The 22,427-nt window shown below is 38.1% G+C and overlaps 1 protein-coding gene across 1 annotated transcript in view; it reads left to right on the top strand.

Annotated features, from left to right (window-relative positions):
• The window catches only part of LOC148329593 (zinc finger protein 407-like), a 172,452-nt gene that overhangs the window by 62,945 nt on the left and 87,080 nt on the right, over window positions 1-22,427 (top strand). The window contains exon 5 of the mRNA XM_088307791.1: window positions 16,118-16,192. Within this exon, the coding sequence (XP_088163917.1) occupies window positions 16,118-16,192 (75 nt within the window). The remainder of the gene's footprint in view (window positions 1-16,117; window positions 16,193-22,427) is intronic.

Genomic DNA, 22,427 nt, shown 5'->3' with positions numbered 1-22,427 from the left:
GGCTTGAAAGACTTATGCTCTTTCAGGGTTATTGAGTGATTTTTCCATCGGCTGTGCTTGTGCTCTCTTTTTCTTTTGCTCCCTTGTTCCAGCCGCGGGGGGTCGCTGTGTGGAATCGAATGAGGCAGGAGGGGCCGTGTGTGAGGAGCGGGAAGTGTCATTTTTCTCCTCGCTCTCCAGGGGCGGCATCTCAACGTCACTTGGCTCCGTCTCTGGGGCTGTGGCCGCCTGTCTTCCTGCTTGCGCGGCAGTGTGGGTTCGCTCATTGAACAGTGCACTTCCTCTCTTGCCTCTGACTCCGGTCTCGTCATCTTTCCTTTCTCTTTCCTGATTTCCAAATTCACTGTAGCCTTGCCAAAATCACTCAAAACTATCAATATGTCGAATCAAAAATTTCAAAATCAGGAAACCCCTATGCTTTTGCAAATGTTCTTCATGTTCACTTTCAAAAGCTTCATTCAATTGTTTAGTTTTCATAACACCTACTTCTCCCTTCCTGAAGGAGACACAAGTATACAATTAAGTAAAAACCATCATCAAAATGATATACCTTGTCTGTTTAAATCATCTACGTATAAATTGTGTCAACACTAATCCTTTTTTTTCTGTAAATTAATCACATCTCACAACTTGGGCTCTCATTGTTCTGTAAAAATAAACCTCAGTTCAATTCATGCAACCGACTCAGTGTCCTTCTGGGTCCCTCAACCACACAGGTTCTAATTCTGTTACTCTATTAATTTTTCCAATTGCAAATATGACTATGGCACCTTTCTCACTTGTCCTATCATTTGGAATTGATTTATTATAAGCAATCCTACATGCACCAATGTCACATAAAAAGGGTAATTGGTGACCCATTACCAATTCAGTTATTTCAGCTCAATCAGTTAATCAAAAGCCAATATCCTTTGTAAATTTAGGAGGACCTTTTCATCTAGAAACTCATCTGTTCTTTAATCCTTCTATCCTAATCCTGCTGAAGGCTGCTTCTTCTCAAGGCAATTTTTGTGTATTTAACTGACCATTAAAGCCGTGTTCAGCTATCCATTTGTCTAAATACTGAATTTTATCAGGATCCTGTTTTTCGATGAACTTCCTTATCTTCACTCATCTTTTTAAACCAGCCTAGGCGTCTGGGTTCAATTTTTTATTTTTCAGAAAACGCACATCAGGCTATTTCTCTCCTTTCTTTTAAGCCTATCCCGTTGTATAAATTATTTAATTTCAAATTTAAATGAATTTATCTCCTCAAATCATCTTCTTTATTAATTTCTTTTGTAAATTTGGGAATTATTTTTCTCAATAAGATCTCGTCACTCATAAGTAGCCTTTTGTTGGTTACTAATTATTAATTCCATTTTATCTTTACTTCATCAATCCTTTTAACACAATTCCAACCACTTTTATCACTCTCCCTGACATTTAGACACACAGACAGAAAGACAAACATATACACGGGCCCACAAAACGACACACATAGTTCTCAACACTGAACAACTACAAACAACAATAACATGTCAGTTATAACAGCAACACAATCCATCTTTATCTATGGTCCATAATAAGTCCTTCAATTGAACTACTATGTCTCTATTGACCTTTTATTTATGCCAATGGATCCCATATCCACTATTTATTCAATTGAATATTTCCTAAATTTATTTATGCGCAAATTTCTCTATCTCTTTAGAGTTATTCTTTGTCTTGTCTATGGTTAGTAATTTTGGCGGTACTGTATAGTACTTTTATGAGTTTTTAACTAACCTCCGAATTTATATAAAATGTATTTAATTTTCCATTTAACCCAAATTTTTATTTTATTTTATTAAGATCCTATTTTTTTCACATGCATCCAATCCTTACACTGCAGCATATTCCTGGGTTTTATTTTACTACCTAGTATCCCCATTTTAGAAAATTTGGTCCAGTTTGTCAACACCTAGGGCGTTCTAAAAACTGGTTTCTCATCAGTAGGACAGCAACTCAAATTTCCTGTTTATAACACTTACTGTATTACATGGGATAAAATACCAAATGGTATTTCTAATCCCCAATCACACCATTCACTCACTTTGCATAGTTTTTCGCAAACATTCACAAGCAAAATTATCATTCCACGTCTGACTTTCTTTCTCTGCAAATTCTTTTCTCACTACTTTGCTTACAACTCTTTTTCTACCTTTTGATCCATCTGTGATTGTATGACGTTTGTTACTTTCACTCACCTCACACACACACGCTTTTTGTTCTCACACACACACAGCTGCACAGCGCCACAATTCACGCACACACGTCTCAGTCAAACAAGCAGTCTGCTTACAAAAATAAAAATTCAAATAAAAACCACCGAAAATAATGCCTTATTATTCCCTAAATTTCAATGTGAAATTGTGAGTAGACCTCTAAGTCGTCGATAATTTCTCTATTTATCGACACGAGGAACTTTTAATCGATGCTACCGTGATGTCGGTTTGAACGAGTTACGACCTAATTTCTTCTTTTAGTAACTCCCTAAACAACACGATCGTGGTTTAGACGTACCTCAGAACGTTGTTTTATGCTACCGTGCCCTCCGTAGGGGAGATCCAGCCTCCCGAGAAGTCCAGCTTCCCTTCAGCGCGATGAGTTATGGCCTAATTATTTTTCTATAACTCCTTAGACGAGCACGATCCAGTTTCTTTTCTTTTCGACCGAACTACTGCAAAACGGCCGGCGCACGCTTCCTTACTCACATAAATCACCCCTTACGAATTCCTTATTATTTTAAATTTTAAAATGGTGGCACAAAATAATTTGAAAAACAATACCTGGTTGCTCCTGGGTCAGCCTTGTCCGATCGGCAACCGGCATCCGGGCGGTGCGCCGTCGCAGGAACTTGGAGGCCTCGCTTTCTCAATGTTGAAGCGCTGACGTCAGATTCTATGGCGTCCAAGGATCCGAGACGACGCCCGTCCGAGTGCGGTTGCCCGCATTCTCCACCAAATAAATGTCAGGTTTAAATGCCCATTTTGGGAGGGCTTACTGAAATAATTTACTAAATGTAACGGCCGAAATAAAACGCTAGCTGGATGGCCAGGAGGAACCAGACACCGTTGTTCATTTTCACCGCCGGCGGGGGAAAAGAGTGGGACAGAGAGGCCGCGAGCAGCGGCCGCCCCATGCAACTCCTCTCTCTCCTCCTCTCACCGGCTCTGCTTTTATTAGCTTGACTCAAGAATCACAAGAAATAAGAATACAATGAAGGTCTGTTTAGCCTAAACTAAATCACCAGAATACAGGAGATTAATTAACAATGGTGGTCTGTTTTAGACTAAACTAATCAGCAGAAGACAGAAAACATCAATAACTAATCATCAGTAACTCTAGCAGGCAGAGAATCACAACTCACAGTGTAAAGGTCAATTTAACTATACACATCATCAGGATACAGTGTCTGTGTGCGTGTGTGCTAAAATAACAAGTAAGTGTCTATGTGTGTGTGTTTAAACATGAATGAGTGTATAAAAACATGATTATAAATACACAAACTGATTAACTATCCTCAGCCCATCTTACATATTCTAAGGCTCAATGTCCCAAAAGTCCATTGTTTTCTAATGCCAAACACCTCACCAAACCTCTCAGGAAACTTACACTTGGTTTTAAAGAAAGGAGGATTGTGTTAAAACAGCCAGTGAAGACAACTGATCACGTTTGGACAGTAAACGTCTGCATTGTACTTTTCCACTTCAAATTATTGTTTCTAGAGTCATTTTCCTCTATAATTTTGAAGTAATCACTGAATCTTAGATTCGTACCACAGTGTAAAAGCAGTGGCATGTGACCTTAGCTGCCTTTTAAAGAGGCATGAAGGATCATGATTGCGCAGACACATAGGCCTAACAAGCCACCTATAATATGAATAGGACCTTCATTCATGCACTTTGGAGATAGTTGGTAATGGTGCTATTGAAGGTGATTATTGATATCCAAATTGGTGTTACCAACAGCTGTTTTGTTTCCTTGGTCTACCTGTTTGACGTTTGTTAGTTGCACTTGCTCTGTGCAATGGCTCAGTCTTCTCTCATCTTAACATTTTGAATTTTGTTTCACCATCTAACTTGTCTAAATGTTGCCTTCAAAGGCAAAACACAAATCTGAAACTGAGTGTAGACATTGGGAACGGTTGATTGTTCAATAATAAATGTAAAGTGGCTCGCCTGCATAACAAATATAACATTTTTGTTGCCTACGACCATGCAGTTCTTGTTTTAGAACATCATCAAACATCCAAGCGACTTGTACCATGTATAAGCCTCTTGATTAGAAAAATGTTATTTTCCCAAGTTTTATTTTGGTATATTTTCACTTCTCTCTCATCCATCATTTTCTCCTTCTTTTTTTAACCTCTTTTTCATACATTTAATTTGATCTCAGAGGACAGGCTGATAGACTGTACAGTAAACAGACTGAATAAATCATGGGTCTATTTTTTCCCCCCTCTTTTTAAAGTGGGGGTGTCTTAGTGTTGGTTTTTATCCCCAGAAGGAATAAGAAGGGAAGGCTTACTGTTGTAAAAGGACCCAAGTGCAATTTAATCTACCCAATGGGGGGTGGCAATGAGGGGTTGTGAATGGTGTTTGGTGTGATAGTGACCTCACCAGACACTCGGTCCTTGATATGTGTAAAAGATAATTGGATTAAAAAGAAGTCTTAGATACCTTGTGTTAGATTATTTGATATGACTTCTACAGTTCTGTTTTCCTGGCATATCACAGCCAGCCAACTGCAATCATACACTTTTTTTTGTTTTTTTGCTGATAATCATTATCTGTGTTTTGGATGTCGTAACTTTCTTTGTGGTGATTAAACCCCCCCAAATTAATGATGCTGGAATCGAAGGGTGAAAAACATTGTCACAGCTTCAGTATACAATATCCGCTAAGAAAAATTCAACTTGAAGTGCTCTAATAAATTAAATAATTATCTTCCTTTATGATCAAATGTTACATTTGTTTTGGGGCTGAAAAGGATTGTATTGTTAAATAGTTGCTGTCTCATCGTTAAGCATTGACTGGGCACAACATGCTATTCCAAAATACACACACCTGGAGAGACTGCTGTAAACACAAGAAAACCGGAATTACAAATTACTGCACATCATAGAAATTGTGCAGCCAGCTTTTTAAAATACCAATGCTGCCCGAGCGGTGCTTTGTAATTTATCCCTTCACGGCTGTTAGCTGCGCTGCACAACTGTGATTTATTTGCTATAAGAGAAGTTTTGTTTAGAGCGATAATGAGCAGGATTTCTCTTTTAATGATTTAACACGGCACAGTGGAGAGGAGTGGGAGAAAAGCGCATATATTTTTCATACCTTTAACTGCTCTGCAGAGAGTTTGGAAAGGAAGGAAAACGGGAGGGGCATTAGCAAGAGTACCTAACCACCCTTAACAACCAGGAGTTTCAAACCATTTTCGGGAAAAAAAAAATTGATTTTCACATTACACTAACTCAAGGAACTGTAAGGTTAGCGTTAGAGTCTCGCTGCGGCAAAATAAAAATGAAAATGAACTTGTTGTTAGAGTGTTGCTAACATGCATTTTGGTTCCTGTTAAAATGCCCTTTCACCTGAACCGAGATTTGAACACAATACCTCTCGACTGTGAGGCATATGTACAGACTTCATTTCTGCCCTCATGATAATCACAATAAATTAACAGTAAAATATGTCTCTACTAGGGCCCGACCGATTAATCGTCTGATTATTGCTCTTCAAACATTGGCCAAATGATCAATATATGCAGATTGTTTTTACCTTTATTCACTCTTAACCATTTACAAGCAATTGTACGCTAATAACATTGAGCTCACTATTAATTACAAAGAAATATATACAATAACAGTATATACATTAACATTGTTTCTTTAAATATAAATAACGTGGACCTGTCATTCAAAACAAAGTAAATTCAATTTTTTACAATGCTTAGGTGAGCAATACAAGTTGTGTCAAGAATTGAGCTGGATGTCACGATTATATGTGCACCCTAATGTCACATTTGGTTTAAAAAAAATAAATAATATAAAATAAAGAAATGATAAAATTAAAACATTGTAAAAATTAAACATACAGGTGTTAAATATATCACACATTCTGCTTTTGTTTACTTACACAAGCACACATCACAAGGATTAATGTCCGTTTAACATCATTACATAAATGCATTTTGCCATGCAATGCATTCTTCGACTGGGAAAGTTATTATTTTTTTAATCAAATATTTACAGTTGACCCCCAGTGTTCACGCTGAATAAGGTTCAGACTGGCCGGTGAATACATTTGGGCAATGTTATTTTATCCTTCTATCCATTCTCCTCACGAGGGTCACAGGGGTCCTGGGGCCTATACCAGCAGTAGGCTAGTTGCCAGCCAATCCCAGGGCACAATCACACCCAGGGGCAATTTAGAGTGTCCAATCAACCTATCATGCAAGTTTTCGGAATGTGGGAAGAAACCCAACTACCCAGCGAAAACCCACGCACGCAGGGGAGAATATGCAAACACCACAGGAATGCCAGGGATTCAAACTCACAACCTCTGTACTGTAAGGCAGACATGCTAGCCAGTCATCCCCCCTGCCGTCCTGTCATTTTAACCATTCTAAAATATGTTATCTATTTTTTTTCTGCCAATAATTGGCATTGGCATCTGCCAAAAGAAAATCCAGATCGGTTGGGCCCTCGTCTCTACCTTTCTCATTAAGCACCTCTCCTTTCATCTCAAACAAAGGACAGTGTTATTCTTGCTTCAGCATTTTTCAAGTTAAGATTTGAATACCAAATCAAAGCAGTTAATTAAAAAATATGATGAAGCTGAGTGGCCTAATATTCAACATTCCTATGACTCTTTCAGCTTCAGGCTTCCTAACATTGAAACTGCCATCGGCACATCACAATGAATTCTTCTTCAATAATAGATTTCTTAATCAATTGGTATTCTCTTGAAAATTACAATGTGCTGTTGGGAAGGAACAGGGTTTCTCTTTTGTTTTTTGGCCTTATATTTTCTCCCCTTCCATAGCTGGGAAATTTCTTGTTTCATCTCACATTAGGGTTTGCACTGCACACATACAGGTTGAACTTGCTCTGCCTCTAAATGATCCTTTAATGGAACAGTGTGCACTGGAGCTGGCAACTCGATGGGGCGCTGCCACCGCCGATGAGAACTTTGCCTCAATCAATCCGTCAAGCCCCATCACCTGCCTCAGCAGATGATCCAAACACCCCTTTGGTGAAGCAAAGTGAGCTTTTAATGTACCTCCTCTTAGACGAGAGGACGCATACACACATGCACGTGCACATAGTTACACACTCAAAAATGGAGCATCAGAAATGCTGTCTGTTTCATTCAGGTACTTGACATTGATCAGTCATCAAAGGAAACAATCCCTTTTATTTTTATGAAGATCATGTTAGAGTAGATCAAGTGCCTGCTTTCCACCAGCACAGGAAGGGAAACAAAATCAATTTGGATGTTTTATTTATTTATTTCCTCCCTTATATCTGTTACTAACATGATTGGAATGTCTCTATTAGCGGATCCGACCGTTGTTTGCTGTCAAGCAAAGCGACAGCACTGTAAACTGGATTTGCCATTGCCCTTCACGTCAGTTTACATTTCATGCAGTTTATCTGCAAATTACATCCAGGTGTTTTATAGAATTATTCAAAAAGTGTTGTGACGTAACATAGTGTTGTATATTAAAAAAAAACAACAACAAAATAAACGGATAGTTCTCATATGTGTGAGAAAAAATGTTATCTAATTATAAATTGTATATCAATTGCAGAACAGGATTAGGGATGCAAGGGTCAAATGGCGTCCATATAATTAAAATTTCAGTCATTAAAAACATTTGTCAGTTATGCATTATTTATTTAATCATCTTTTATCACTACCACATCTGTAAAGTTAATACTGAACTTTCTTCTCATCCTGTGCTATAAAACTGCTGTAACACTTGAAGCCTTTACTACTACTCGTTTGAATCCATATTTTCTCAGTCCTTCTTCCCAAGTTCTCCTGTCATGAGGCAGTGGCTGTCGATCAACAAATGTCTTATCTTCTGTCTTCTTGTTCCTGTCTGTTTATATGTTTGTCTGACATCTCAGCGCTGGAGGCTTGCTGTCAGCCAAGTGTCAGTTTCTGTTCTTCTGTCTATTCACTTGCCTGTCACAGCTACTCAGATGAGACGTGTCTAGGTACTGTAGTTTCCACTTTTAGAGAATAGGTTGAAAAAGAAAGGGAGACAAAAATCATTTGCTTCCATTTACTCATGAAATTAACTTTGTTTTGGCTTGAAAACAAGCCAAGTTTGACACAAAATAGAAACTGAAGCTGTATAGTTAAATAACTAAAGAGCTATTGCACTAAAATATAAAAGAAAACTATTGTCATGATTTCCAACGTGGCCAGACTCTAAAATCTACCATGCCAGTAAACCAATTGCTTGCTCACGTGGGTCACAGTTGGTTTAATTATGTGTGAGGAGCGTACGTACTTATAGAACTGCTCAGTTGCGCTACATGCTAAGTGCCTATGATAAAGATTCTGTCGTGTTCTATTAATAAAATTGACCTAAGTATGCCCATAATGTTCTGGGTTTCGATCTTTCTTTTTTTATTCACATTAAAGGAAAGCCATTGCATATTGATTTGTTTAAAAATGAAAATAAAATGAATTTTTTCCTCATGTTAAAATACAGTTTTGTTAGATGAATACTGCCTGCGACCCTCGTGAGGATAAGCGGCTTGGATAATAAATGGATGGATAAATTCTTTGCATTTTAGAAAAGAAAATAGCTCGTTTACCTTTCCTCCAAAATCATTTTTGGTGAATTAGTTTCTGAACATGTGTGTCTGAGCACCTCTTCATATTTTTTTGATCCTTGTTGATTTTTGTGTTATCACATCGTGACATTCTTATAAGATCGATTGTTTGGATTAGATATCTGAGGTAATACTTTTATGTTTGTAAATTAGGACCACATGAATTGTGTTTCATTCTTAGAGACCTTGCCTTTTCTAAACAACTAATTTTCGGGGGCTGAAGAGGTTAAGGTGAGTGGAGAAAAGATGCATGTAGAATTGATGATAAAGTACGTCAGCAGGAGATTTTTTTTTTCACTGAAAATCAAATGAGAAGAATATCATAAATGGAAGAAACTGTTTAATGTGAATGTAAAGCCATATGGGGTCATAAAACAGCAATGCAGATAAAGATGGATGAAGAGTTGTCATGTCAGAAAAAGATGAACATGAAGGTATTTGAGAGTGAGGGAGGAGTGCACTGAGGGGAGCTACCTGCTGCTGATAGCAGTCTGAGTCAGTGAGGGATGGAGGGCGATCCAGCTGTGACATTAAAGCAGCAGGTGGAGGCCATCATTAGGACAGGCACAGGAGGCTCGGGAGAAGCAGACCATTTCACAATTTGTCTGTGGATTTGGTGCCTCGCCTCAAAAAGTACGAGACCTGGCTCCCATTTCATTCCCCCTATCGTTAGAAGTCTGTAGTTTCAAGTCAAGGTTTGACATCTTCACTGGAAGAGGAATGCAATGTTCTTCCAGATGGCAGTGCTCACGTACATTTCCTAATGTTTTTAACACAAAGGATTTAATAGAATGTGTCCGGCATACCAAAATCAACTTAAAGTGGCTTAGGAATTATCTAAGTATTATTTTATCCTTTACTTTTGCTGTACATGGCAAACATTGTGAGTCATTTTCAGCTTTTCTTGACAAGAGTTTACATCTGGATGATACAAAACTAAAGAAGACCCTAAAGTTTGAGCCCACTTGGTTTTCATCCAAAAAAACATTGACATATTAATTCAAGTTAACCATGTAGACCAGAGGTATTCAATTAAAAGTCACAGAGGTCCACGACTAAAATTTCTTCCAATTAAAAGGTCCGAACCAAAGTCCAACTTCCCTTAATGTCTAGCTTATGTTTACATTTTTAGTTTCAATATTTAGTCATTTTCAACAGAGCACACTTATATACTAAATATTTAGCAATGTTCCCATTAAACACCTTTGACAGTCAAAGGAATATAAGGCGTTTATTTCACATTCAAGAAAATGTGGCTCCAGTAATTTAAGGGTGCCACTTCCAGAAAAAACTGTAAAATATCTCCTGCAGAAATATATCAAGTGCTTAGCATTGATTTAACACCTTTTACCTTTTTTTCTAAAATCAAAGAGTTTTCAGCCTAAAAAAAAAACGGAAAGCCTAATTATCCAAGTAAATCAGGTCAACATGTTGAGTACACAATCAATAAAAATGAAAAACTAATTCAAAATGAGCTTTGACACCACCTTTTCTTTTGAATATTTTTTTAATGAGAAAAATGAGTTGTGACTGCCCTGCCAGTGACTTAAATCTGGGTTGGAACGGAGTCAGGGCCATTGGGATTTGGTAGATTATTTCTCGCATCTGGGTTTTGTGTTTTCCTTTAAATAATGTTTGTGCAACCACATTTAAGCACTCCTTCACAACTTCCCCATCACTTGAACGTTTTTTTATGTTTCCCCAAAATCCATGATACTTTTAGTAAACAAAAATGTAAAAATCTGTTATACTGCACTCGAAGTTCGATGTTTTTGCGTGCGCTCACCTCAAACTTCAGCGGATAACTTTGCAAAAAAGGGCGGTGCTTTGTTTCGTAGTGGCGCTTTGCAATGTTGCGACGGTTTCGGAGCACATGATGCACACTGGTTTTGAATCGGCTGCAGCCAGAACGAAACTAAATTTCTCCGTCCATTCATTTAAAACAACACGCATCGACCTTGCTAACTTTTTAGCAAGGCATACTGTCAGCAGCACTCTCTTCCGGTGTGCTGCGCAATTGGCAGTGGATCGTAAACAAAACATTTGATTGGCTCAAATCAGTGACGCCTTTTCCGTATTAACTAGAATTGCAGCGCCAACGTTTGCGAATGCGCCCTGAAAAAAATTCATCGTAGAGCGGTCATGGGTCCGGTCCGAACCATCGCGCGGTCCGGATCCGCTATTTGGTGATGCCTGATGTAGACCAAAGACTTTTAGAACGTCATAGAACATTGTAAGAAATTCCCCAAAGTCTAGCCATATGTCCATCAGTGGAAGGAAGTAGGAGTTAACTGACTGAATTCTAAAGTTGTGCATGAAGTCATTGAATGCAGAAATTGTTTTATTATTGTACTGTATGCCTGACCGACCGCTATCGCTGCATGCCATGTGCAATGCACTCAAGAGTGAGTTTGTGCAGAATGGGGCTTAGACAACAATATGTCCAAGCCAAGTCCTCCTTAGGGCCTTTTCTTAGATCTTAAATCGCTTCCAGACCTGTAGATGGGCCTATCGAGGAACAACATTAGTCAAATGAAGTTGTTTGTATCGAATATTGACACGTTATCTCTTCATCGTCAGCTGGTGGGAGGGAAAAGAGAGAGAAAGATTGTAAGTGTGGGTAATTGAGCCGTGTCTCCCTTGCTTATCGGTAAAGCTCCGGCACGTCACGGACCTAACGAGCTGTGGCGCGGCGATTAGTCTGAAGGGAAAGTCGAACGTGAAACACCACGGCCTCTGTCTTCCTTTTTTTTTCTTTTTTTTTTCATATCTGCTATGGATATTATGAGCCTCCCTTGAGGGCATAGGCACAGTCTTATTAGCTCATTTCACGGGGGAAGAGAATTGATATGAATGAATGGCATGGTAAAGTATCCCTTTGTTACAATAACCATCAAGGCTGATGGTTCAGGTTGATGATGCAGCCCAAGGCATCGGGACAACAAGCCGAGCTCTTGACCTGGAATGGCAAAGGATCCCAACCAACATAAAGCAGTGGACCAATTGTCTTTTAAATGTTTCCCATTAAATCTGGGATCTTTTATTTATCCAATTTCATATCTATTTTCTATTTAATTATTTAATCTTTAATCAATCTATTTTATATATTTAATTATTGTTGTACTGCACTAGAGGGTAGCTCTCAAATCTCATTGCACACTGAGTACAATGACAATAAAGGGCATTCTGATTCTGATATTCAGGGTTCCCACGCGTCCTAGAAAACCTGGATAATGATTGGCCAATCTTGCACTGCTGGAAAACAAATAGAAAATGAGAAAAAAATTTAAATATCCTGGAAAATCCACTTTCAGTTCAAGTATGTTGCTGTTGCTGTATATCAATTGTGAGGTTTTCTGTGTTGGGTGACAGAGGGCTGTAAGGGTGCGTGCTGTCACTTTTGGCTGTGCGAGTTGAGATGAAATACATCTCCGGTTTTAGTGGAGCCGCAGTGACCATGACGATGGCTTTGACGGGTACCAGAAAGTCTTCAGAGGTGTGCATTCTGTCTGTACTGACGGAAGGGAAGGCCCGTTAGACCATCACTGACGGATGCCCATTTTAATGGGAAGTTTTCAAAAAAACTGACTGACTCAGCGCCAATGAAAGCAGGTTTTCATCCGTCACCGCAAACTTTGTCCAGCGCTGTCGGGCTCGTGTTTTGCTGACGACTGGCGGAAATGCACTGTGTGTCTCGCCTGTGTTTGTTCCTGTTTTTTATGTGTTTCCATTTGTCATTCTTCCCATAATGCCACGGCTTATTGACTTGTGCATGTTTTTAGAATTTAAACCTACATTTTAATCAATATGTTAGAACGAGTTTGCAAAGAATGTCCTGCAGACCACAATGACATTGTCCTCTGTTGTGGAAGCAGGGTTAAAATTACAATGACGCAGTGACGGACTGATGATGACAGACTACTGGGCTGGAGACTGATGAATGATGGCCAGGAAATATCTATTTACATGCCAATATTGGACCACGTTTCACTCAGTATTGCATACTTGCTCCATTGTCCATCAGTAGAAACTGAAAATATGTGAATGACAAAAATTCTACACTATTAAAGCAGTTCTATTAAAATATTGTGAATGTGCACAGAGAGAAGAGTACTGACTTGTCATGCAGTTTTTAGCTACTATATCTCTGGGCAAGTCAACCTGGCTGTGGTGGTGCCAAGGGTGCTAGCTTGGGCTTTGGTCTCTCTCCAAGCCATCAGCAGCTCACTCAATCAGTTCTATTCCATAGACTTGATTTACTTAGGAAGGAAAATAATTTTGACATCAACATCCAAGTGAGATCTTGTATTCATGATGTGACGTTCCCAAACAAGTTATTCTTTTGAACGTCTTTTTTTAGGTGAAGGATGAGAATCAGTTTGCAACTGTGAACGAGCCGTTTGCTTCAATGTCACCAAATAGTGGCTTAATAAAACAGTCTGCTTACATGTACAAAGTGTATGATACAATTGTAGAAAATGGCACTTCTCCAGAGCTTATGGTTGTAATTTATTATTAGTTTATATTGTGACAACTTCACTCATACTGTACCAGATGAAAATGTGCTGGAAACGTGCCAGGAAGTCCTGGTAAAGTCCTGGAAATTTCCTGCAAAAAAAATTCAAGAAAATAGTTGGAACTCTGATATTGACTAAATCAAAAAAAGCATTTTGTGTAAATTAGATAAAAACATGCTATGTTAATTGTGATGATTTATTTCACTTTTTGCGTATAATTAAATTGTTACTTTTCTGTGTGGTTGTCGTACATGTGATCATTTCTGTTTTCAATCAGCATGTGTATGTATGTAGTTTGTGCAAGGAGCCTCCTCAGGGCATTATCCATCTTACTAACAGTATTCTAACATGATTCTAGTAGAAAAATGCCAAAGATGAGAATCCCACAACATGCCAGTTTGATTTGTACCCCTCGCTATCAAGGATTGCTAATTAAAATCATATTTTGCATATGCCTTGTCTTTCATGCGCTTATGTAAATTGCCCCTGTTGCCTTTCAGCGCTCTGTAATTAGGTTTATGAAGGACAGCTGTAGTACATAATTAACAGAGATGTTTGCAAAGCTCTTTTTTTCTCTCGTCACTTCTAAACATGACGACTTAAACAAGCACATTACACACAAACACAAACATTCAGTGTTCTCAAGGCCTTGCTTTTCTCTCAATTGTATTAGTTCATCAGCAGCACCTGCTCTACAATATATTAATTATGCTGTTTGTTTCATTATGTGAAATGCCTATCAAATATCTACAGACCCCTGTTCAGCGCAAATGCTCGTTTTTAACTCTGAATGTGTGCAAACATACAAAAGAAAGAAAACTCCACCCGTGTGCACAGTTAAGGCTTCTCTAGACACCCGCATAGGCATGGGTGACAATGCCAGCATTGCATCACGTGATCAACGCATTCTGCTTGCCAAAATGTCTGCTACACATGCCATGCCTTTGTCAGAAATTGTTGCAGTGGGAAGGTTGTAGCGTTTATTCTCTCTCATAATTGGTCCGTTATGGCACATGCGGCAATGTCGTAATCAGGTTTCCCGGCAAGGTTGCACAATACCGCCATGTTTAAAAACAGAAAACATGGATCAAGTTGGTCTGGGCATCTAGGTCCATCTGTTCTCGCAGGCGGTCTCCATTTTTGTGGCTTTGTTCCCTTGTTTTGCAAAGTAAAAACGACCATTGGAATTGGCCAGAACACGTAAAGGAAACTATGTCCTGTGGTGTACTCGCCAATATCAGCCGTAGCGACACACAATTAGGGCCCTCAGTATTTTTGAGTCTGTCAATGGAAGACGTAGAGTCACTCTCCCAGATTGACTTTGAAGCAGCATTCTAGATGGATTGAGTTTTTTAAAGGATTGAGAAAATGGAGAGTGATTATAATGAGACAATACAGCGGAACATGTTTGAATATTTATATAGTGGTGTTAGCATTTACCCTCAAGGGCCTTGATGATGGTCCATGTTGGGGCACACAGCTCTGTGCGTGTGTGTGCGCGCGTGTGTGTGTGTGTGGGTGTGGGTGTATCCATGTGTGTGTTGTGCAAGCCTGCGTGTGTTTGCGTATGTGTCTGTTCAATCTGATATGGCAATTTAAATTGTCAAATAAAATGTTTTTGTTCCTTGATGGACTCATTCCCAATAGCAAAACACAGACAGTCAATAAGCCTTTTAAAACAAGATTATGCTCTTATTCAGATTTTTTAAATTCGGAACATCATACCTGGGTGACTCTTTTTCTAACCCAGATATGTGCGCATAGATACGCCGATTTGAATACCCCGATTGCGCGGGATACTCATGCGCATGCTCACCTGCATGGAATCTTGGTCTTTGGAGTACAGGAAATGCTTGTTTGCACGGCGTTTGGCGCGCGACCCACCGGAAATACACAATTAGTGATAAACAAAACATAGGAAGGAACCGGAAGAACAAGCAGAGAGGACTTATAATTGTGTCTCGGCATCGTCTGTGCGTCGCAGTTTCAATCAGGTTATTTAAATGGGGATGTAACTCTGTCCGCTCAAGCCATGTAAATATCTTATTCCAAATGACTCAAAAATGGTAATTTTGACCTTAACCCGAATATTGACTGCATGCAATTGTAGTCAAAGACCATGTCCACGTGGGGAAAAATATAACCATGATCAAGTCAGACTAGGGCAAAGTGTAAACAATTGGATCAAGCATTGTGGTGAAGGGGACCTGAGTTTTTGCAGTGCCAGTACCAACCGCACGACTGTCCCCTGGTCTCTTTCATGTAGCTACTGCCTCAGTTCTTAGATGTGGTCTAGCTGTTCCACATTGATTGGAACTGATGGGTGCTAAATGAAAAGGCAAGAGGATGAAAACATTGTGGAAGCAACTTGGATGTCTGAGTATTTATTCCTGGCATCCGTTCATTATGTTTTCATGTGCCGCTTAGGAGACACAATAAAATCAGGAAAGTTAGAACATGGTGTCTGTTTTGGTCCGATTAGTACTCTGTCTGTTTTTTTTTTTTCTTGTTTTATTTTGTGTGCTTGCTTATTGTATGTTCTCCAGACTCAGGAGCATTGAGGCATTTTTTTTATCATGTTAATGCACAAGATGTAGTAAAAATGAAAGGGAAACTTGACCAAGCCAACGACTGATGCTGATAAACTCACTTATGCTTTCATACTATGTAAAACAGTGCATTGAAATTGTTATGTGGTTGACTCTTGCTCTCTTTGTTTATACAGATGGGCCTTTGTGATGAAGAAACACCTCAGCACCCACCTACTTGGCAAACATGGAATTGGCCAACGTAAAGAGAGGTGAAGTTTGCAATCTATTTTATTTTCAGTCATTCTGTGATTAAAAAAAATTCAATGCTAATTTAAGATGCCATTATCCAATGGAATTTTAAATTAGCACAAATTTCAAGTTAAATTTTGTTTGAGATCTTCCAGTTCCTTTTTCAGTTAAATGGTTCCATATGTCTTCTTGTTGGTCCCATACACTGTTTTGTGTCTCAAACTTTATCGTGTTATCACTAATGGTTTTTACATTGTGCTTCTTCTACAATTAAAGACCCCCGTAACTTGAATCCAGTCATTTGGTTTTGATGATAACTGCTGACAGCATGTGCAAAGACAGAGAAGTCTGTAATACCCAGTTATTGTTAAACTGTTAATTCACCATTTCAGTTTTTCAGTTGTTTCTTTTTTTTTTTTTTTTTTTTGCGTGGCAAAAACAGCAACTAGTGACGTACTCAAGAGAGTCTAGCTGCAGCTCCCCATTCTCAGCCCCTTCCTCCGCAAGTCCCAGGAGACGTCAATTTTCGACTACCGTCAGCCCGGAAATATTTTGAATTTCCGCCAAACTCAAGTCAAAATCATCAAATTTGCTCCTAGTATAATATATATGTAGATATATTTCAGAAATACAAATAATAAAATGCCATCTTTCTTTAAAATTTTTGATTGATAAAAATACTCTCAAATCCCGTGTCCAACACACCTGAATTTAATACAGGCCTCAAATCACCCCAAAATCACTCATAGAAAGCAGTTTTTTTTCATTGAACTTGTATATAATAAGGTCGTCTTATTTGCTGGCATCTGTTATTGCACGGGCCAATAATATTTTTGAGCTGGGATTGCCAAAGATATTGAAATTATTTCTGAGTAATTCTGCGCTGTTTGTCTGTTTATTTGAATTTGCTCTATTGGTAGAGATAGATATGTTTATTAATTAATTGATTGATAATTCTTTTGGGGATATAGTTGTGTATTCTCTAATGGAACTGAAAACAAGCTTGTCGTTCGCTGGTAATAATGCCATATTAGCATGATTTGCATATATAGTGGCTTGCAAAAGTACTCAGCCCCCTTGAAGTTTTTGACTTTTTGTCACAGTTCTGGCTTTTTATTAATTTTTTGTAAAGAATTAACACCAAATGGGACACAATTGTGAAATTCAACAAAGTTAATATATTTTAAACTGCGACTGCACAATATATTGCGGCTGCACAATATACTGAAAAAAAACCTTGATAAGTTAAAATCATAATATTAGCTCATGCTATACATTTCTTTTGGAATTTGTTTGCTTTTATATGAATTTGACCAGTCAGACACAAACTACAATGTGCATCACAATACTATAGTATAGCGCATATAAATAGAAATATATTAAAAAAAAAAACATTATCGAGGGTAAAAATATAGTGAGATTGCTTAATTTGTTTCATGAAAAAAATGTAATTCATTCATTCAATGATAAAAAAGTCATTTCTTTGGGCACGTTAGATATCGCAATAATATCGATATCGCTATATTCAACAACCATATCACATATTGTATGATTTTACAATATTGTGCGACCCTATTTTAAACTTTTTTTTGTAAATAAGTGGGACGTCCGCTATTATTCGTCCCCTTTACTGTCAGTGCAGTCAACTCACTCCAGAAGTTCCTTGATGATTTAGAAATGATCCAATGTTGACCCTACATGACTGACGGGATAAATCGAGTCCACCTGTTTGTACCTTACTCTCAGTATGAATGAATCTGTTCTGTGATGGTCTCTGTTGAACGAATATTGGGGAGCAAACAGCATCAAGAACACCAAGGAACGTACCAGGCAGGTCCGGGATAAAGTTGTGGAGAAGTTCAGAGCAAGATTAGGACTTGAAAAGAATTCACAAACGTTAAACATTATGTGCGACACTGTTCGAACAATCATATTACAATGGAGAAAGTATCAGACCACTGCAAATTTTCCAAGACCCTGCTGTCCCTCCCTCAAAACTTTCAGCCCAAGCAAGGAGAGCACTGATCAGAGATGCAACCCATGACTACTCTGGATTAACTGCAAACAGAGGGAGAGGGAGAGGGAGAGGGAGGGAGAGAGGGAGAGGGAGGGAGAGAGGAGAGAGAGAGAGAGAGAGAGAGAGAGAGAGAGAGAGAGAGAGAGAGAGAGAAATATGTATGTATGTCTCCTTTATAAGTGTGAGTGCATTTTGTCTTACAACCAGATCAAGATCAATTATGCTGATTTGTTTGACAATTAGCAAACAGCCTGGTCACTCTGTCATTTACTGCATATTATATCATATATATTTAAATAAAAAGTTTATTATTTTAGTACTAGTGCATTGTGATTAAGGCACACATGCACACCAAACAATCATAAATATTTAAATAGTTTGCATCTTTTGTGAGCTATTGTCTGTTTCCACTCTTTGTTGTTCTAATCTCGTTGCAAACTTGAGTACAATGACAATAAAGGGATTTCTATTCTATTCTATTCTACATGTGCATAGCATATGTAGGAAAAGGCATGGATCCCTTTCATGTGTGAGTGAACGACTGTGACCATGTTCGGTCTTTTTAAACCTAAAATTGCAAGGTGTCATCATTTTTCCAACTGCCCTACAGATAGATAATTAATGATGATGAGATAAAATCCATCCTATTTCCAAACGCTTAATTAGAACAAGGTCATTGGGGAGGGCTTATTAAGTGGAGCAAATTTGGCTAAATGTAAGATAATAGATGTATGGAGGAGGATAACAATTACAAATACGAAAATGAAATGTATAAGAAAAAAAGAAGACAGAAAGGAAGTGCGTGTTAGGTTAGGTTGAAAAATGCACATGTGCGTGTGTAAGTATTTTATTGTGATGGCTGGCTTGATGATTGATGACCGCTCTTGGTTTGAAACCCCCGGACCTGGATATTAAAATGGCGTGGGGGGGTATGTTTTTGTGCGTGTAGAGTGGTATTGAACTAGCAACTGGGGACCAGTGAAGGGGTGACTCGAGAAGTGATGAGGATTGTTGTGTATTGTGATGCAGCCAATAGCACACATATGCTGGGCGGCAGGCAATGGAGAGATGGATTGTCACGGGACAGTGTCCGAGAGGCAGTTTCATCACCATCTCTATGGCCCTCTTCACCTGATATTTTTAGAACACTGGGGAGAACTGTTAGTCAAAGAATAAATAGTTCACAAAGAAGACACCTGGTTAGCCATAGGGTGACACTTGGAGTTCCTTGAAAGAGTAGTCATACCTTTTCAACTTGTTCACATTCTATGAGCTTACTATCCTAAAATGGAGTTTAACACTTTTCCAAATTTGAAGTGAATATAAATCTAAAAAGTGTGCATTTGTATTTCCCCCCCATGTACTCTGATACCACTAATTCCAATTCATTGCAATCAGTTGGCTTCAGAAGTCACCAAACGATACAAAGATTTGAGTCCGCTCTTATTTTGTAAAGGCCGCTGTGGTTTTTCAAAAACTCTACAGTTAGTTTACAGCAGAATCATGAAGACCAAGAAAGCAAGGCTATTTTAGGTAACGAAAACTAATGAAATAACTCAAATTGAAAAAAGGAATTTCGTTAACAAAATGAAATTGCTTTTAAAAAAAATGAAAATTAAATTAAGTTACATTTTATGTTTTCAAGACTAAAACTAAATAAAGCAAAACTGTCTTTTGTTTTTGCCTTCGGCTATTAATTTTTTACATTTTTATTTTGAGGTTGATTTACATATATTTATTTCGGTATTACTGCATGGCCATTAGCCGGAACAAAGAAGGTCAAACAGTCTGTAAATTGTATTCCTCTTAATGTCTGTCACACAGAGACAGTGTTATCTAGCATCAGGCTATAAAAAAGAAAAAGAAAAAAAAACGCCAACACATAACGTCGCTTCTATGCGACAAGTTCGGGTGTTTGACTTTTGGCTCGAATGGCTCACCTGCTTTTTTCATTTAACTGACCCCAAACGCAATGCTAACTCGTGCTTTCCTTTTTTGGTTCTTATATGAATAAAATATACACACTATATTTAAAAAAGAAATGTATACTGTACAACCCGGTTTAATACTTCTCAACAAGAATTCAAACCTCAAATTGACTTTAAATGTTGTTACTTTGGCAAACAAATGTATTCATTTAATTAATATAATAAAATTGTTGCGAGGCATCTAACTTTAGAGGCAGAATTATGCACTGCACTTATTATAATTTAAAGTCTGTGGACTGCTAAACAGTACCTATTTCATCAAAATGTTTTCATAATATATATATATTTTTACCACACAATACTTACAGTAATCTATTTTTAATATCTTGCACACAACTAATACCCCCCCAAAAATAAAAAACCAAAAATAATATTAAAACTAACTAAAGACAAACTAAAATGAAGAACATCTGACACAACTGCCCTGAAACCTAATTAACAAAACTCAATTATAATGGAAAATTCCCGTTAAGGTACTCACCATACAGTCATGGATGAAACTGTGAAGATGTTTAAAAAAAAAAAATGAGCAAGGAGATCGCTGAACAAAGCGGCAGCCGAAAGGCTCATAGGGGAATCTGTCCATGTGACAATTATAAGTTGTGTACTCCACAACCCTGGTCTTTATGGAGGAGTGGCAAGAAGAAGGGCATTGTTGAGAACAATGACATAGGAAGTCCAGTGGAGGCGAGACCAAAAACATGTGTGAGAAGGTGCTTTGATCAATTTAATTTTTGGGGTCGAAATGCAAAGTTCACATCCCCCTGTGAAATATTGTGGTGGCAACATCATGCTATGCTATGGGGATCTTTTTCCTCAGCAGGGACAGGGATGCTGAGCAGAATTGATGGGCAGATGTGTGTAACTTAATACAGTGAAATGCTGGAAGAAAGCCTGTTGAATCGTGCAAAACACTTGAGACAATGACCCTTAACATAAAGTCAGGGCTACAATGACATGTTTTAGATCAAAAGATATTCATTTCTTAGAATGACCCAGTCAAAGTCCAGACCTAAATCCCATTGAGCATCTGTGCCAAGACTTGATAATTGTTGACCCTCTCCATCAAATTTGGCTGGGCTTTGAGATTTTTTGTAAAGAATGAGCAGCGATTTTAATGTCTATGTGTGCAAAGCTGGTAAAGAAATATCCTAAAAGACTTTGTTATAATTGCAGAGAACAGTAGCGCTATAAACTCTTGACACAATGGTGCTGAATACGAATGCACACATCCTTTTTCAGATTTTTATTTGCCTGTTTTTTTGTTTTGTTTTTTAACTTGTCCAACTTCACAATTATTTGCTGCTTTCTGACTGTATCATATTAAAGCTCAATAAATGACCATGGTTGTCAGGTGGCAACATGTGAATAAGGTTCTCAGGGTATGAATACTGTTTCAAGAAACTCTGCATATTTTTACCAGAGCCGTTTGGAGAATACAATAAAATAATTTTGTATACTTGATTATTTACATTTCCATCAATTTGAATGAAAGTGCGAAAATATCCAAGTGCTAAAATTGAGTACACGTTTTTTTTTTCTTCCATCTCAGCCTAAACAATATACCGATACCCACAGTTGAACTCACAATTTGACATTTAAAAGCAATACTGTCATGACCCACAGAGAAGACAAATTCATCAGTTGGTCACAAAATGGTCAAATTACTTGTCTTATGTCACTATTTTTTTTTTCAAAACAATACATAATGTTTCCTTTGCTATGTGTAATAACAATCAAATCTAGAATTGAAAGTGTTTTGAATATGAATACAGTGTGTATATAATATACAAGTACTTCTTCACAGACTGGCATTACCTCTTGTCATACATAGATCATTTATATCCAAATAAAATACGATGTTTCCTTTTCTACGTGCCATTCCAAATAGATCTCTAATTCGCTGAATTATGGTTAATGATTCAGAGCCTCTGCGGTTCAGCACGTCCGCTGCCTATTTTTAAGGCTTCGGATTCCAATCCTGTGTGGTGATTTTCAGTTTCTCTTAGCGCTTGTATGGGTTTTCTCTGGCTTCTCTGGCTCCCCAGCACATTTGAATATGTTTCTGTGGTAAGATGAAGACTTCAAATTGTCCTGAGTTGTGAATGTTTGTTGTGAATGGTTGTTTGTCTATATGCTCCTGACTGGCGACCAGTTCAAGGTGTGCCCTGCCTCTCACCCAAATTCATCTAGGATAAGCTCCATCACCCAAAGTCTATTGAGGATATGCACTCTAGAAAATTGATGGAT

Source organism: Idiotropiscis lumnitzeri, chromosome 10 (genome assembly GCF_059441095.1).
Source record: "Idiotropiscis lumnitzeri isolate Australia: NSW breed Sydney's pygmy pipehorse chromosome 10, RoL_Ilum_1.0, whole genome shotgun sequence".
NCBI classification, from domain to species: Eukaryota; Metazoa; Chordata; class Actinopteri; order Syngnathiformes; family Syngnathidae; genus Idiotropiscis; species Idiotropiscis lumnitzeri.
The sequence above is the reverse complement of the archived record's forward strand: the minus strand, read 5'-3'. Positions and strand labels throughout refer to the sequence as shown.